This window comes from Centruroides vittatus, unplaced genomic scaffold, assembly GCF_030686945.1.
Source record: "Centruroides vittatus isolate TY-2023 unplaced genomic scaffold, ASM3068694v2 contig_400, whole genome shotgun sequence".
In the NCBI taxonomy this organism is placed as follows: Eukaryota; Metazoa; Arthropoda; class Arachnida; order Scorpiones; family Buthidae; genus Centruroides; species Centruroides vittatus.
The window spans coordinates 2,526,756-2,543,391 of NW_027122215.1; the positions used below are offsets into that span (position 1 = coordinate 2,526,756).

The 16,636-nt window shown below is 26.6% G+C and overlaps 1 protein-coding gene across 2 annotated transcripts in view; it reads left to right on the plus strand.

Moving 5' to 3' along the window:
• The window catches only part of Uggt (UDP-glucose-glycoprotein glucosyltransferase), a 67,010-nt gene extending 51,441 nt beyond the window's left edge, over positions 1–15,569 (plus strand). Inside the window, exons 29-44 of one of the 2 annotated variants that reach the window (XM_067271694.1) lie at positions 5,573–5,624; positions 6,713–6,819; positions 7,759–7,844; positions 7,948–8,032; positions 8,156–8,244; positions 9,625–9,684; positions 10,154–10,252; positions 10,339–10,423; positions 13,978–14,087; positions 14,160–14,232; positions 14,305–14,408; positions 14,473–14,529; positions 14,847–14,961; positions 15,033–15,149; positions 15,227–15,365; positions 15,476–15,569. In XM_067271694.1, the coding sequence (XP_067127795.1) occupies positions 5,573–5,624; positions 6,713–6,819; positions 7,759–7,844; positions 7,948–8,032; positions 8,156–8,244; positions 9,625–9,684; positions 10,154–10,252; positions 10,339–10,423; positions 13,978–14,087; positions 14,160–14,232; positions 14,305–14,408; positions 14,473–14,529; positions 14,847–14,961; positions 15,033–15,149; positions 15,227–15,365; positions 15,476–15,501 (1,404 nt within the window). In that variant the 3' untranslated portion in view covers positions 15,502–15,569. The remainder of the gene's footprint in view (positions 1–5,572; positions 5,625–6,712; positions 6,820–7,758; positions 7,845–7,947; positions 8,033–8,155; positions 8,245–9,624; positions 9,685–10,153; positions 10,253–10,338; positions 10,424–13,977; positions 14,088–14,159; positions 14,233–14,304; positions 14,409–14,472; positions 14,530–14,846; positions 14,962–15,032; positions 15,150–15,226; positions 15,366–15,475) is intronic. The other variant, XM_067271695.1, reaches the window with a different exon arrangement.
• Positions 15,570–16,636: the final 1,067 nt, after the last annotated feature.

The following is a 16,636-nucleotide window of genomic DNA, read 5'->3' on the forward strand; positions in this document are numbered from 1 at the left end:
TGATTTTTCTGTCCACAAATTATTGTTTGGATTTGATGTGGTTGCTTGAGAAGCATTGTGATTGCCTTCAAGTTCGAGAATAGTCTCATCTTCAGCTTCAGCTTCAGAAACAACTTCATCATCACTGTCCTCACTTGAATTCTCAGAAGGTACATAATTGCTACTGTCATTACCATTCTTGCCAAAAATCTCATTGGATTCTGAATCACTTAGATTACTGTAGTACTCAAGTTGTTTTTCAGTCAATGGTCTTTTCTTATCCATATTGGGGTATTTATAATTTGATTATAAAAATAATTATAAAACAACACACTCAAGAAAGACATAAATGTGATGTGCTTAACTCTATATCTGATTTATTACTAACAAATTTAGACTCATATCTCTGACTCTGCTGTAGCGAAGCAACAGGTCAAATCATGTCTGTGCACAAATTAACTCGTAGTTGGCTTTAGCAAAGAGCTTTCTGTTACATAAGCCAACTACGAGATAATTTGCAAGATCTCTTTTTTTAAAGAAAACACATTCTATATGCTTTTTAATGATTACTATGTACTATAATTACAGTTTATAATATGATTAAATTTGGCTTTTTACACCAGAATCCTGAAAAGTACTGTGGCAGTCAACGTGTTAAAAATAAAAATGTAGAATTAAAAAAAAGATTAATTTTAAAAATAAATTCCTCTTTTATTACAAAATTTTTAAAAATTATTTACAAAAGTTTAAAAATTATGATATTTGATCAAATAATAATTTTACTTAGTATTTTACTTATTAGCCATCATTTCTAAGTTATTTGCTATGTCTTACATATTATCTTCATGCACATTTCAAAATATAGTTAAATTTCTTTTTTATAAAATAAATTTTACTTGAAATTAAAGTACATTGTAAGTTGATTGATTAAGTTTTTTAAAAAAATTATTAATAATAATAAATAAAAATAAATCAAATATACATTAAGTAAGAAATTTTTTAAGGAGATTCATTGAGTCCTGTTTGGTTCTGTCTTGCACTTAACCCTCAATCTAACATTGAACAAAACACAATATGGCAATATCAGACATAACAAAACAACGCTGTTCACATTATCACATCTCATGTACTGTACATGGACAATATCAAACTTTATGCATCCACACAGAATTGGCTCTATCATTTCTTACAAATTACACATCACATAATCAAATGATATGCAAATGGAGTTTGGTCTAGACAAATGCAAAACACTCCACATTGAAAAAGGAGTTCTGAAGAAAGGAGACAAAGTCTTCTTTGTACTCAGAAATGGAGATGATATTGAATCTATGGAAGAGGTCAAGTTTTACAAATATTTAGGATTCCAACAGGCCAAACTTTAAAAACATGCACATATCAAATGAAGGTTAACACTCGAATATCAGAACAGATTACATGCTTACCTAAATGCAAAACATACTATTAAAGCAATTAATAAGGTTGGTCTGTACTCACTTATTCTTTTGAGTTATACACTTGACATGTATAGATCTCGAGTAACTCCAAAGGAAAACAAGAACAACACTTACTAAACATAAGCAATATCGTCTGAAATCATCCATAGAAAGACTAACACTTCCTTGAAAAGGTGGCGGCTGTGGCCTGACTAATATAGTTAACCTACATTACAAACAAACTCTGACACTGCAGGAGTTGTTCCACAAAAAACAAGAAACATCAAGATTACATAAATCTATAACTCTGGCAGACAGTAATCACGCACCTTTAAACTTACACTCTGAACACTTGGACATAGCTCAACATATAAATAACATAGACACCACTAAGCAGTCGTGGGCCCAAAAAGCATTTCATGGCAGATATGCCTATGACTTAGCTGAAGACTATGTTGACTAAACTGCATCAAACTACTGGCTGAATAGGGGCTGCTTGTTTGGAGAGAGGGGGGAGTTTCTGGTTGCCGTTTGAGATCAGGTCATAAACACTAAAAACTACAGAAAACACATCCTAAAGGATACATCACTCACAAATGACTCTTGCAGAAAATGCTACATTTTGCCAGAAACAATGTAACACATAGTCTGTGCTAAAAGCTTGCAACCAGAAGTTATTTACATAGGCATAATTAAATAGCAACTATAATACACCAAGAGCTTGCACAGAAATACAGATTATTAAATATCCAGATGCCATACAAATATACTCCATGGGCAGTTTTAGAAAATGACACACAAAATACACTATGACAGAGCCATAATCACAGATAAAACAATTTATTACAATAGATCTGACATCACTCTCATTGACAAATGCAGTAAGATCACTTATAGAATAGAAATCTCTGTTCCAAGCACTCATAACATAAAAATTGCTCACACTGAGAAAATCAAGTACACACCACTCACTCAAGAAATAAGACAGATGTGGAGGATGGATAAGGTATTTATTGTACCTGTTATCCTCTCTTCTGCTGGTGTTATACCACATACACTACACAAAAGTCTAGAAACATTAAACCTTAATAAAAACATATACATGGCACTACAGAAAGCTGCAATATTGAACACGTCACATTCTTAGGAAGTTTCAACATACACCTACACCAATAACAGCATAATGTTACACTTGTTTGGGTAGCTATGCTTTGATTTTAGTCCAGCATAGCACTTGGATCAGTATCAGCTGAGCATGACATTCATAATAATAACTACTATAAATTTGTAAACTTGGTAAGGATTCTTCTTTATTTTCTATAAAATGACTAATTCTAGTTTTCAGTTAAATATTTGAAATTTTAATATTTAATTATACTTAATTTGAAATAAATAAATTAATACAAAATAAGATTTTCATGTTTAAATCACAAAAGTTAACTAACAACAATGAATTGAAAACAATTTTATCTTAAAATATTAATCAGTATCATATCTTCCTTATGTCTTCCAGCAATATGGTTGATATTGATACTTTCCAGGTGTGATATTGATTAATGTTAAGCTAATTTCCAGCTTTGAATGACTCATTGCTTATTTTTTGTATTTAAATAAAATCAGATTAGTAGTAATATTCTAAATTTTTATATATTTCTTTTTTTTCACAAATTAAAAAAGATATAATACTATTCATAAAAACATTAGGTGTGAGAAGACATTATAAAAAGCTTAATTTTGTTTAACATATTTTTGTAACCAGTACTATACTTTGATATTGTTAATATGTTTGAATAACAAAGGATACTCTAGTCTGTTTAATAATAAAGATAAAATATAATATTGATATCATTGAATCTAATATGGATATTGAAAATTGGGAAAAGAGCATATTGCCACTTAATATTTTTAAAATTTATCAAACAGAATAATTGTAAAAAATAAAATATATTAATATTAAATGGGTTATTTTCTTTCTGATGCAAAATATACAGCATAAAAGATAAACAGTTTGTTTTATTTTATGTTGTTATGATGATGATAACCTGTCTTTCAAGTAAAAAATATATAATGAATCATTTCATCCCAAGTTTTTTATATAAATGACAAATTATATTTAAAAAAAATTATTATTAACATTATTTGCTTTGATTTTACTCTTATTGTCAAGATATCAATTTATCTTAGATAATTCCTTGAATATTGAATTTTCATACTTTATTTAAAATAATAATGTTTTAAAAACTGTTTGTTAGATTCTTAAATTATTTGTCTATAATTAGTTAAACTTGATTTTGAACACAGTGTTTGTTTTCTTGATTATGAATCAAAATACCAACTCCACACTAATAAATTTAATTTAGTAGAATAATTATATATTAGTGATTGAATTAATGTTAAAATTGTGTTGTTTATTTTTTGCTATAAAAATTATATATATAAAACAAAAATTTTTGTTTGAATTTGCTGCAAAAAGTGGGAATAATATAAATCTATAATTCTGTGGTTTAATACCAAAATTTTACAGCAAATATATTTTATTATTTACATTACATATGATAAATATATTTTTTTATTGTTTACAATTGTTGAACAAACTACATGTCTGTAATTTCACTAAAGAAAACCCTTAATGAAATTAAATTACTAACTAATGTAGTTAATGATGATTATGTATTTATGATAATTTTCTGAAAAAAATATCTTTTCATGTAGCATATATTGGTCTCCAAAATTATTGATTTTTACAAGACTTTAATTTAATGAGATTAATTTAAAATGTTTGCAAGAAATTATTTGAGAACTTCTTGTATTTGAATCTAAATTATAATTTTTTGCTTCTACAAAAGCAGTTGTAATTTTTTAGAACATGAAAGCGAGATTTTCAAGAAAACAAAAAAATTCATTTAAAATAATATATATATAGGGTTCCTACACACCTGGAAAGTCAGGGATTTTCATTAGTGTTTAGGAAAAGTCAGGGAATTTGTTTCCTTGGTTGCCTTGTTGATTTTGTTTGCTGACAGTATGGCTGAGCAAGTGTAGCTATCTGCAGGCTGCAAGAAGTATTGTGGTACAATGCAACTTATGAAAAAGGGATGCAGAATATTTTCAGAATCCAAAATTTCACCCAAACATACACGAAATTTCCCCAAAATTATAGCGCACAAAATATACAAGCATACAACTTTAAAGTACTTTTAGATCTTAAAACTGCTGTATTAATTATGCAGTATTATAAGTTTGAGAGAAAAATCTAATACTCTTAATAATCTAATGTTGGTAGAAAGTTAAAATATTTAAAAAATTTTTTATCCCTTGCAATTTACACTTTCAATTTAGGGGCAGATGTTAATGAACTGATGGAAAAAAATGAGAATAAGAACCAAAAATAATAAATAACTTAATATTAATTCAAATGGTATTATTTATCATTTTACATTTTAATAATTTTGATTACATAACAAAACAAATTCTGATTTCTGAAACTTTTATCCCAGTTTATTAATATTTTATAAAGTTTGGAAAATTTATTAAGAGACAGATTTAATAAATTTATACTTTTTTATGTGGATTATACAGAATTTTTTTAAATAATAATTAATGGCTTTTTTTCAGAGCCATGAAGTTTTACAGTTGAGTTAATAACAGGATAAATTATTTAATAAAACATTTTAGTTTTATGTAGAAAAGACATGCCATAATTCTGTCTTTCTTGTTTTATTTTTAATTTTACTAATTCATCAATTATAAAATATATAACTGTTAATTAGAAAGAATAACCAGTTAAAAAGTTGGAGAAGCAATAGCGTATGTGGATAGTAAGTTAAGTGATGTTTTATTTTGTTAATGTGCCATACTATAAGGGACATGAGGGTCTGGGAATTTATACAAAGTTGGTCAGGAAAGTCATGGAATTTAAAACAAAAATTTGAGTAGAAACCCTGTATATACAAAATTTTATAAATGTATCAATGTAATTAATATACTAGATGTATTAATACATAGGTTATTATATTTTGCTTTATAAAATTATATAGTTTTATTGCATTTGATATGTTGAAGAAAGTTTACATTTACTTTATAGAATTTTTTAAAATTTTATGAATTTAAGTTTTAAATTATTCGATTTTAATTATTTTTTTTAAATTCTGTTTCAGGTTGAGAGTGGAATATATGCAGAATTTGAACTTGAACATTTATTGATAGAAGGTAGAACATTTTTTATATCTTAAATATCCAAAATTAGTATAATTAATCAATTGTTTTACTATTATATTAAAAATCAAAATGAACAATTGCATTAAAAATTTACAAAATGTTTAGAATCCCCTATTACAGTTTATACATTTTTATTTATAGACTGTTCAAACTTATGTTCTAAGGAACATAAAAAAATTTTTTTTTTAGTATATTAATAGAATAATGTTTATATTGGATTAGTCTAAGGGTGATAAATGGATAAATGGTTGACTTATTTTAAAATTAAAAAACATTAATTCTTCAAATTTTATATCTGTTATTTAAAGTATATTTTGAAATTATTAAACTTAAATGACAATCCTTTATATGCCATAAGATAATCCAGCAGTACAAGGGTGGACAAAAATTGCAGCACCTGGCAATGTTTCAAAAACTTTTGTTATATATTTATAAAATAGAAAAATGTAATTATATTCATTAACATTTATTAATTTCTATAAGACGGGAAATCATATGTATTGTATACATGTGTTTACAAACAAATGATCAAAAATTGACAATGATGTATATTTTAACACTATACTTTAGTATGTCTTAAATCAGGGGTGTCCAAACTTTTTTGCCTCAAGGGCCAGATTGAATTTAAATACAATGACTAATAAAGATGCAAGACTGTGTATATATGTATTTTTATTATTACATATAAATAAACGTAGTAAGAAAGTATATATTTTTTTATTTTTGGGGGTCTCCAGAATGAATGAATCAAACTCCCATAAAAACCTATGGTAAATCGATGATAAATCGATAATGGTTAATGAACAGTTTGGATAATGAACAAAGTCTTGGAACAGATTATGTTCATTAACCGATCACCCATTGTAATTATTATATATTCTTTCAGAGTAACTAATAATGAATGTAACTCAATGAATATATTGTAATGTTTGTCTTCAAATTACTATTCCCATTTCAAGATTTTTGACAAATGTGAAAAATGAAACTTTTAATTTTGTACAGAAACAACTTGACAGGAAAATATTATATTTTCTTGTTTTTATATAAATTTTCTACAGTGTTTAATTAATTTTTTTAAGGTCACTGTTTTGAACAAACCTCAGGAAACCCACCACGAGGTCTTCAATTTACCTTAGGTACGAAAACATCTCCAGTAATGGTTGATACTATAGTTATGGCTAATTTGGTAAGTATGAAGTTCTTTTTATGTAAACCTTAATATATTAATGAAAAATCATATATTTATCTATTTTATTAGAAAATCTAGTTTTTAAAATTACTTTTATTCTAATTTTGTATTCAGTTATTTCTTATTAATAAATTAAACTTAATGGTTGAAACTATAAACTTTTCTAGAATAAAAATGGAGCCAAAGTTTATTAGTCTACATACATGAAGTAGAACATAATATACAGAACATGTATTAGAAAATTGCTTAAACTGCTATAACTTAGTTGAAATTTCTAGTTTTTTTTTTTAATTCAAACATGTTTTGAAGAATTTTTGTTGTTTGTTAGCTACAAGGCTAAGAATTTTGTTAGAATTTTGTTAGCTATGAAAGCAGAGCAATACACATTCAGTTACGAGGTGTTGATATTTTATCAACACCTCGTAACTGAATGTCTAAATGTAAAAAAAGGTTAGTTCACTATAATGTTAATAATAATATAATTTGTAACAACTTCTTGTAACCTGTGAAAAAATTGTAATAACTTTGTGTAACTTGTAATAATTCCACTACAATAATTGCTGTAATAAATGTGTTTTCTACCACTTGTAGAAATGTAACACCTGATGAGGGGTGCAAGTTAGACCAAAAAATTACACCCAAAATGCATAGTAAAATAAAGAACAATGAAGATAAAACCCAGTAGTCTTTGTCTCTGATGAAATGCGGTCCAGATAAAATAACAACGGTTGAACTTATCATTCTTAACTGTGAAGTTTCATCAATTATTTTTTAAAAAGAAAGATCTTTTTTAAAGAAATTGATTTTTAAACAATAAAGAGTGTGTGTATAAACAAATTGAAAGTATGTTGCTACATGCTTTCAATTTGTTTATAAAGTCTTCAATTAAATATTTTAATTGTATATGTATTTTATGTGATAAAAACTTTGATTTAGGGATACTTTCAATTGAAAGCAAATCCTGGTTCTTGGCTCTTAAGACTTCGCCAAGGTCGGTCTTCAGACATTTACAATGTGGTCAGGTAATTTTGATTGTTTTAAAATATATTTTTATGAATCTTTATATATATATATATATTTATTTATTTATTTATTTATTTATTTCTTTCTCAAAATCTATTTTAGTCATGAAGGAACAGATTCTCCTAGTGGGTCTACTGAGGTTGTAGTGATCATAAGTAATTTCAGAAGTCATATTATTAAAATCAGAGTTAGTACTAAATAAAAATTTATTTATATTTTATGATCTTTACCATTTATTTGATATATATTTGTTATTATTATTATTATTATTTTTTTTATTATTATTATTATTTTTGTATATTTTAAATAGGTTAATAAAAAACCTGGTAAACAATATGAAGAACTTTTATATGATGATGAAGAAGATAGCAGAAGTGGTATATGGAATACAATCACAAGGTAAATCATATATGATGTAATTATCATATACTTATAATAATTTTTATATAATTAACTACTATGAAGAGAAACTATAAACCTTAATATTATGTGTTGAAAAATTATAAATTTGAAATCATCATTGTCAGTAAGATACATGTGAATTTGAGTATACAGGGAATAGACAAAACATTGCTCCAGGTTATATCTTGCTTCTGCTAAACATCAGCTAAATACAAGTTTACAAGAGAGTAGATAATCTTTTGATCCTTTCTCATGGAGACCAAAGCTTATCTTGGCTCCGAAGAACCATAGTGGCACAGTTTAAATTACAGAGTTATAGAACAAAATTAGTACAAAACTTTTGTCCAGTTAAAATACTCAAAAAGGAAGTGGCTGAATGTCATTAAAAAAATAAGTGGAAACTGTGTCAAACTTCTCTGCATGGCCTTGAGTGCACAAGGAGGTTGTGCATGAGGAATTTTTTGTTTTCGTCTACTCCTTGTATATTGTTATATCATAACATACACTTTCACTCATACTCACAGGTTGCTTTTTTCATTGTCAGATGCTTGTGCTTTTTTTTACAATGAAAGTTTTCTTAGCATATTCATTTTTGAACATTTTATTTAAATGGATTTTATTAATAAAAATCTTTGCATTCTATTAATGCTTTTTAATTTATTTTTTTACCTCTGAAAAAAATTCTTGTAATATTAAATGTTAGAAAAGTAATTAGTACTGTCATTTGTGGCTTGATGTATCATTCATTTGTAATTTAAGATAGATAAGTGTAGATTTGTAATTTTAGATACACACACAATTTGTAGTATGTAATATTATATAGTTTGGTTATATTATATTCAAAATGTGTATACTTCCCAAAATATAACAAATTAAGCCATTAATTATAAAATTTTAAATGTTAGTTTGTTGCATATTTATTTACTTAATTTTCAATAAAATTAATTCTTTTTTCCCTTTCTTATTCTAATATTTAATCTTTTAAAATCATTTTATTTTCTTTACTTATCTCAAAATAATAATATCAAAATTCAAAATTGCATATATGTGCAGAAAATTGTTTAATTTATAGATGTTTTGCCAAATGGAGGAATGGAAATTAGAATATGTTGTATATAGAATTAGCTTAATGTTAGGCAAAACTTAGAATTAAGCATTTGATTGAATTTTTGTTTCAATAATAATTGGTATTATTTTATATGTAGTAAATTTAAGCATTAATCTTTAAAAACTTAAATTATGTAAAAGTTCTTTTCCAATATTTTGCACAAATATATAACACAGTTATTAGTAAATTCCACAAAATTCTAACATCATAAAGGGCAGAATTTTTCTTATTTGTTGTTCTTTTTCTTGCTATCTCCTGTTTGCAAGCAGCATACCAATTATTGGTGGAATTATAACCGAATGGGAGGAAATTTGGAAAGCATTATCAAGGTATATTTGTCTATATTATTTAAATAAAATTAAACTTAAAAGTCTACACATCATTTACAATTATAAAATGAGCTATCATGATGTCAATTTGGATTAGTTTAAATTTTCTTTATGCATATCTAAAATAACATTCCTCCATTGTCAGCCTTATCTTAAAATGTAAATCATGATTATTTTTCTAACAATTGCTATAAGCAAATTGCTTTATAAATTAATTTCTAACAAATATAAAAGATAACATTTCCAATAAAAGATAATTTCAGATAACTTTCTACTGAAGTTTGTAATTCTCTTATTTTCTGAAGCATTCCTGCACTTTTGAATCTTTAGCATTCTTAGTAGTTTCTTATACAATTTCAAGATCATGCTAATATTTGTCATCAGATCATTTTCTTTATTGTTGTGATATGACATACACTTCAGTAATTTTGAAATTTTGATTGCAAAATAAATCCTCTATCTTTCTTAGTTCTTTCAGTGGTGATTCAAAAAATAAAGATGAAGAAGAAGATAATAAAATTAATATATTTTCCCTAGCATCAGGACATTTATATGAAAGACTTTTGAGGTATAGTTAGATAGCTTTGTGTTTTAATATCATATTTGGAATTTATAAATATTTAAACACATTTTTGTTCATATTTTTTCTGTTAGAATAATGATGCTGAGTGTACTCAAAAATACACAAACACCTGTTAAATTCTGGTTTCTTAAAAATTATCTCTCACCCACCTTTAAAGTAAGTATTTATAATAGTATTAAAGTATCAAAAAATACGGCTGCCCTCATTTTACACCAGTGATGCATTCCTGGAGGTGGTGGCATAAACAAAACTGATGTGTTCCAGGAATCCACAAATGAATATATGAATATATATATATATATTTAATAAAAACATGTTTGGTATTGAAGTTCTTATTAATACAAAATGTAATAATATGAAAATCATAATTTACTTATTTATAGCTGAAATTGACCATGCAATTTTTATACTACCCTCTGTTGTTATCATACAGCAGTGCCACTGAATGCAATTTCAGTTCTGCAGTGATGACCTTGGTGGAAGATCTCCATCAATGGGGATCTTGCACCTAGGTAAAATATGAATCCAAAGTTGTGCCTTTCTCTTCCTTTCCTTGAGAATTTCATAATAAAGTGCTAAAGCTTCATTTAAACTTCTCTTTACAAAGTCACTGTACTTCCAGTTACGGTCCATTTCACAACACTCTCCAATCAATGAATTAGGTTAAATGATTTCTTGCTAACTCTATCAGATGGTCAAAATTGTCTTTGTTGCGTGTGACGCCATGTTAAATTTTTGTCGATGTTAAGCCTAACAACGAAAATTACACGTTTTTGAAAAGAATAATTGTGGCTATTGTATTGTCCAAAATTATTTTTTTATTTTGCACAAACAAAATAGATATATTAGTAAATGTAATAACCAAAACAATTATATTTCGAAAGTTAGTTTTAACATAAAAATTATAATGACTAGCGACATCTAATTGCAAAGACGTTCCGATGCTGAAACGAGATATCTTGGGTCAACCGGTTGAGGTCAGAGGTTACAACTCCAAGATATGTTGGGAATAATACAGGACAGGTTAAGGACATCTGTAGTTATCTTATAAAATTATAGATTGATGTGATTTCTTGGTAACTTGGACATTTAGATTAACCAATTTCCTTTTATTTGACATGGCTGTTCTTTGCTAGAATGCCCAGATTGATCCTACTCCCAACAATGCCTGCTAGAAGTCAATTGATCCCTATCATTTTTTTCATAGTTTTGGTTGTTTTTTTATAATAAAATATTGCTATCATATGTTTCTCATCTCATTTTGTTTTAATCATGCTTTTGTGTATTTTTTTTAAAGATGAAGATGTCTATACAGTAAAAAAATTTTCAAGAAAAATATTCTTATTCTTATACTCTGAGGGATTGTCCTCACATATTTTACAAATTTTTTTTTTGTTTGTTTTTTGTACTTAGGCATGTGTCTAAATACAAAAAGGATTGGGAAGAAAAACCACTTTTATTGCTATACTTATGCAGGTACAGCAATGAAGGCTTCTATGAAACTCTTCTAAGTCCAAGTACCGCAACTTATCATTGCGCACAATGCAGGTTTCCATTTCAGTGTATCATTTTATCACATGCAACATAGGATCACTTATGAATATACAAAGTGCTCTGGCTGGGGGACTCTTCTTTCATGCAATGTTCTGCATGTCCTGTAAGACTAGCATTCTCTCAAAGAACGTTTGGCTGACTTCTGATCTGTCTGTTTAGAGATGCAGTCCATACCCATAGTGTTCCATCAATGCTAAATGCCTGAACATTGATATCTGGTCTTTCTTGAAAATATTTTTTTACAGCACCTGTAATGTTAGAGGAAGATAAAATACACAGAGAACTAAATAAACTAGTATAAAGAGTAAATGTATTTCTCAGAATTATGTTATGTACAATATTTTCATTAACCCTTTTCTCTCCCTCTTCTTTGAGTGGTGCATGTGCAACTTTCCTAAGTGGACTACCTCTGCTCTTGTGAGCAAGCACACCATCTTTATATATGAGACAAGAAATGCATTCATCATGAAGACCCAAGCAGAAATAAACATCTTCCAATTGTGAATTTTATTTGAAGCTTTAGAAGACTTCCATAAAAATATAAAATTTTTCAGTATTTCTTTTTATCCTTTTCACAGACTCTCATCTTTATGCAAATAATGTATGACTTTATGTAAATTTTATATTTATTTATGTGCTTGTTGAGTTTTTACTTACATGGCTGAACATCATTGTGATCTGGTAATACCTCTGGGAAATCATCAAGATATCTCTGAAATATCACTATTATTTACCATTGCATGAAGTAGAAATTCATTGTTAGAGTTCTCAGACTCATACTGCACTCTGGATCTGACTCTTCACCTTCATATTGAGTTGGAGATATATCTTAAACCTGTTAGAATTTCATCTACAGTAAGATCATGCTTGAGCAAAGGATGCATAAAATTTCCTTGCAATGATCTATAAAATAGCAAATGCAATACAACTCAAACAGATGCAATATTGAAAGGCCAGGAAGCTGTGCCCCAGAACTAGTGATGCAACAAATGTCTTTTTCAGTTATCGTACATACTGTACTCTTTTATGTTATAAATAGTAAATTAGTGAACATTTTTCGTTAACAGTATAAGAAAATATCTTGTAAAACAGAGGGCAGTCAATTGACTGCCACTGAGTACAATGGTAAAATTGCTATCAACTTCAAAACAATGATTTCTAGTCAAAAATAACTTTTTCCTATATGATTAAAAATCACTAAATTTCAGAATAATAATACCAAAAACAAAAAATATCCACATCTGAAAATCAAAAGCATTCAATTAACCACTGCCAGGCATTCTAGTATTAAAATAATAAACAAACCAACACAGAATCGCTATTAAAGAGAAATTACTACTAGTGTTACCAGTGCTATACTGCCGCCAAATAAAAATATGGAAAAATATAATACACACTGTGGAAAAACTTTTTGAGAATTTTTTTGTGGGGAAATTTGAAACCAGCATACTGGCATAAATCAAACCAGGGTAAAAATGAGGGCAGTCTGTAATTTAATGTAAGAAAAAAAAAGCTATTAATTTTTAATATGAAACATCATAAGTTTTCAATATGTATATAGAATATCGTACACTATATTGTCATATTGTAAGTGCATAAAAATTTGGCATTTTTTATTGCATTGTCTTAATTGATCTCTGTGACAACTTACATTAATGACTCATTGATGCATGCTGACAATACTGCCAAGAACATAATGACTGAGTGCAACCATCACAGGTGGTAGCATAGCATAGTAGGCACACAAACTTTAAATTACAATATCTGAAACTATTCACTTTTTCAAAATACCAAAAAACAAAAATATATCATCTTTCTATAAGCATTTTCCCTGGAGTTAAAGTGCATTACACACTGCCAAATCACCCATAGATGATGATTACATTTTTTAAAAATCCATAAAATTAGTATAAATCAAGTGATAAAATAGTCAAATAATTGAGTTTTTACAATATAAAGTTAAAAGCAGTTTTTGTAATCAGATTCGATTCAATTTAATTAAAAGAAATATGCCAATGAATGAGAATACCATTACTTTATATGTAGTACCTTAATATAATATTAAGAATAATTCATTATTTAAGTAAGTATTATTATTTATTTAAAAAATATACTATATTTATTACTTTTAATAATAATTAAATTTTTTTCAATAGGATTTCCTTCCATTAATGGCTCAGAAATACAATTTTCAATACGAACTTGTTCAGTATAAATGGCCTCGTTGGTTGAATCAACAGACAGAGAAACAACGTCTCATCTGGGGGTAAAATGAATTTTTATAACCATAAGAAATTTGATAATTTAAGTAATTTTCAAATTAAGTTTCTCTTTTCAGCTATAAAATATTATTTTTGGATGTTCTGTTTCCTCTTGACATAAAGAAAATAATATTCGTTGATGCTGATCAGGTATGTTTAATATCAAACTATATAAAATATTTTATTTTTGTATTATAAATAAAAATTAAAATGATTTCAAAGGTTGTCAGAGGTGACATGAAAGAATTAAGGGATTTGGATTTGGGTGGAGCTCCTTATGGTTATACTCCATTTTGTGATAGTCGAACTGATATGGATGGCTACAGGTATTTATTTAATATAAAATAATAATAGGAATAAATTTATAATGATTTAAATTATTTGTCCTAGATTTTGGAAATCAGGCTATTGGGCATCTCATCTAGCTGGCAGAAAATACCACATCAGGTCAGTTAGTTTTTTTCATATCCTAAATATTCATAAATGAATAACATAAAAGTAATAAGAATTAAAAATATTCTATTCCACTAGTGAAAATATTGTTCAGTTAAAACAGGTGTAAATAAATTATGAAATTAATAAACTTTACAAAAATTTAATTGTTACGTCAATAATTTTGTTGTTGATTTTATAGTTCAAAGAAAATTCTACCAATACTTAAAAATCAATATTCTGTCAAAATATAATTATTTATTATTTAATAATACACACATTTTTAAGTCTGATAATGATGGTTACAATGTTTTTTTTTTTTTTTTCTCCAGTGCACTGTACGTGGTAGATCTGAAAAAATTCAGACGCATAGCAGCTGGAGATAGACTGAGAGGACAATATCAAGGTCTCAGTCAAGATCCTAATAGTTTAGCCAATTTAGATCAGGTAATTAAATTTGAAATTTATAAGTAATATAATATATAATTGTGTTAATTTATTAAACTTTATCATGTTAGGATCTTCCCAATAATATGATTCATCAAGTAAATATTAAATCCTTACCTCAAGAATGGTTATGGTGTGAAACATGGTGTGATGATAAATCAAAACAGTATGCTAAAACAATAGATCTGGTAAATTAATTTAAATTTTTTTTAATATTTTTATTTTGTATATGATTTTCATATTATACATATCTTTCTTCTTTCAGTGTAATAATCCAAAAACAAAAGAACCTAAGTTAGTTAGTGCAATGAGAATCATTCCAGAATGGAAAGATTATGACACAGAAATCAAACAACTTTTTGAACAGTACAAAGAAGGAAAGGTTTCAACAAAATTACAGTCAGGTTAGAGATTTATAATAATTACTTAATAACTTCTTACAAACATCAGTTTCAGTTCTTTTAATATACATTTTTTATGCTTGTAATTAATCTGTATAAGTTTTTATTTTCAGATCATGACAAACATGAAGAGTTATGACCATAAAATTTTTTCCACAAACATCTTTTGGATATTCCACAAAATAAATTTTTTAATTATTAAATTAAGTATGTGTGTTATTATGTTCATTAAATATAACATTTTCAAACCATAAAGTTACATAGTACATGAAATGAAATTCTAAAATATGAAATTTGACATTAAATTTTTTAGTTCACTCATTTAATATTTGATTTTGAAATTTTAAATACAGAATTTTACAGAAATTTCATTTTATAAGTTTTGATTCACTTTAGCCTCAAAATATCAAGTGATTATGTTGTTTTCACGAGTTAATTATAAGAATTTAGTAAGTTTCTATAACTAGATTGAATTAATATATTATCATTTGTTAACTTGTATATTGAAAACTGATGATATAGAAATTCCAATTTCTCTTCAAAAGAATAAAATAATATATAAATTCAAACTACAAATCAATAGATTTTCCTTCAGGATAGTTAATATTTATATTTATGTATGAAATTATATGTATATATTATCTGTATTACATTCTTAATTTTACTACAGAATAATTTTCAAATTAAAAAATGATACAAGATGATAGACGACAATAATGTAACAATTATCATTTGTTTTGGGTGGTTCATTACACATTGTCATTCTTTAATCATTATCATTTTCATCATCAATTAACAGATGTCAGACATATTTCTTAAAATCAAGTCATCTATTTGAATTCGGCTATTTACAAAGTGTATGTATGTATATGGACAACTTTCTATTGGTCTAATAATTGTTTCTATGAACAGTCTATTTTAATGTTTAATTAATAGAGAACTTTATCTTAAAATGTTTTCATCTAAATCTTTTTAATTTTTATTCTCAGAATTTGTTTTTCACTCTGAAATCAGTGAACAAAACCATCAGTAATTAGGAGAGATTGAAAAAATATCAGCAACTATGAAAATCCATAGTAAAATTCATAATTTTTACATTATATGTAATCTTTTATTAAGCATTAAATAAATGACAAATGTTTGATAAATAACAAATTAGATACACTAGCTAGTTCCATTAATCATATTGGTCATGCTTTTATAGCCATCATATTAATTTCAAAGAGAGAGAATTTTATATTGTAATTTATAGATTTGTCTACTGATATAGAAAG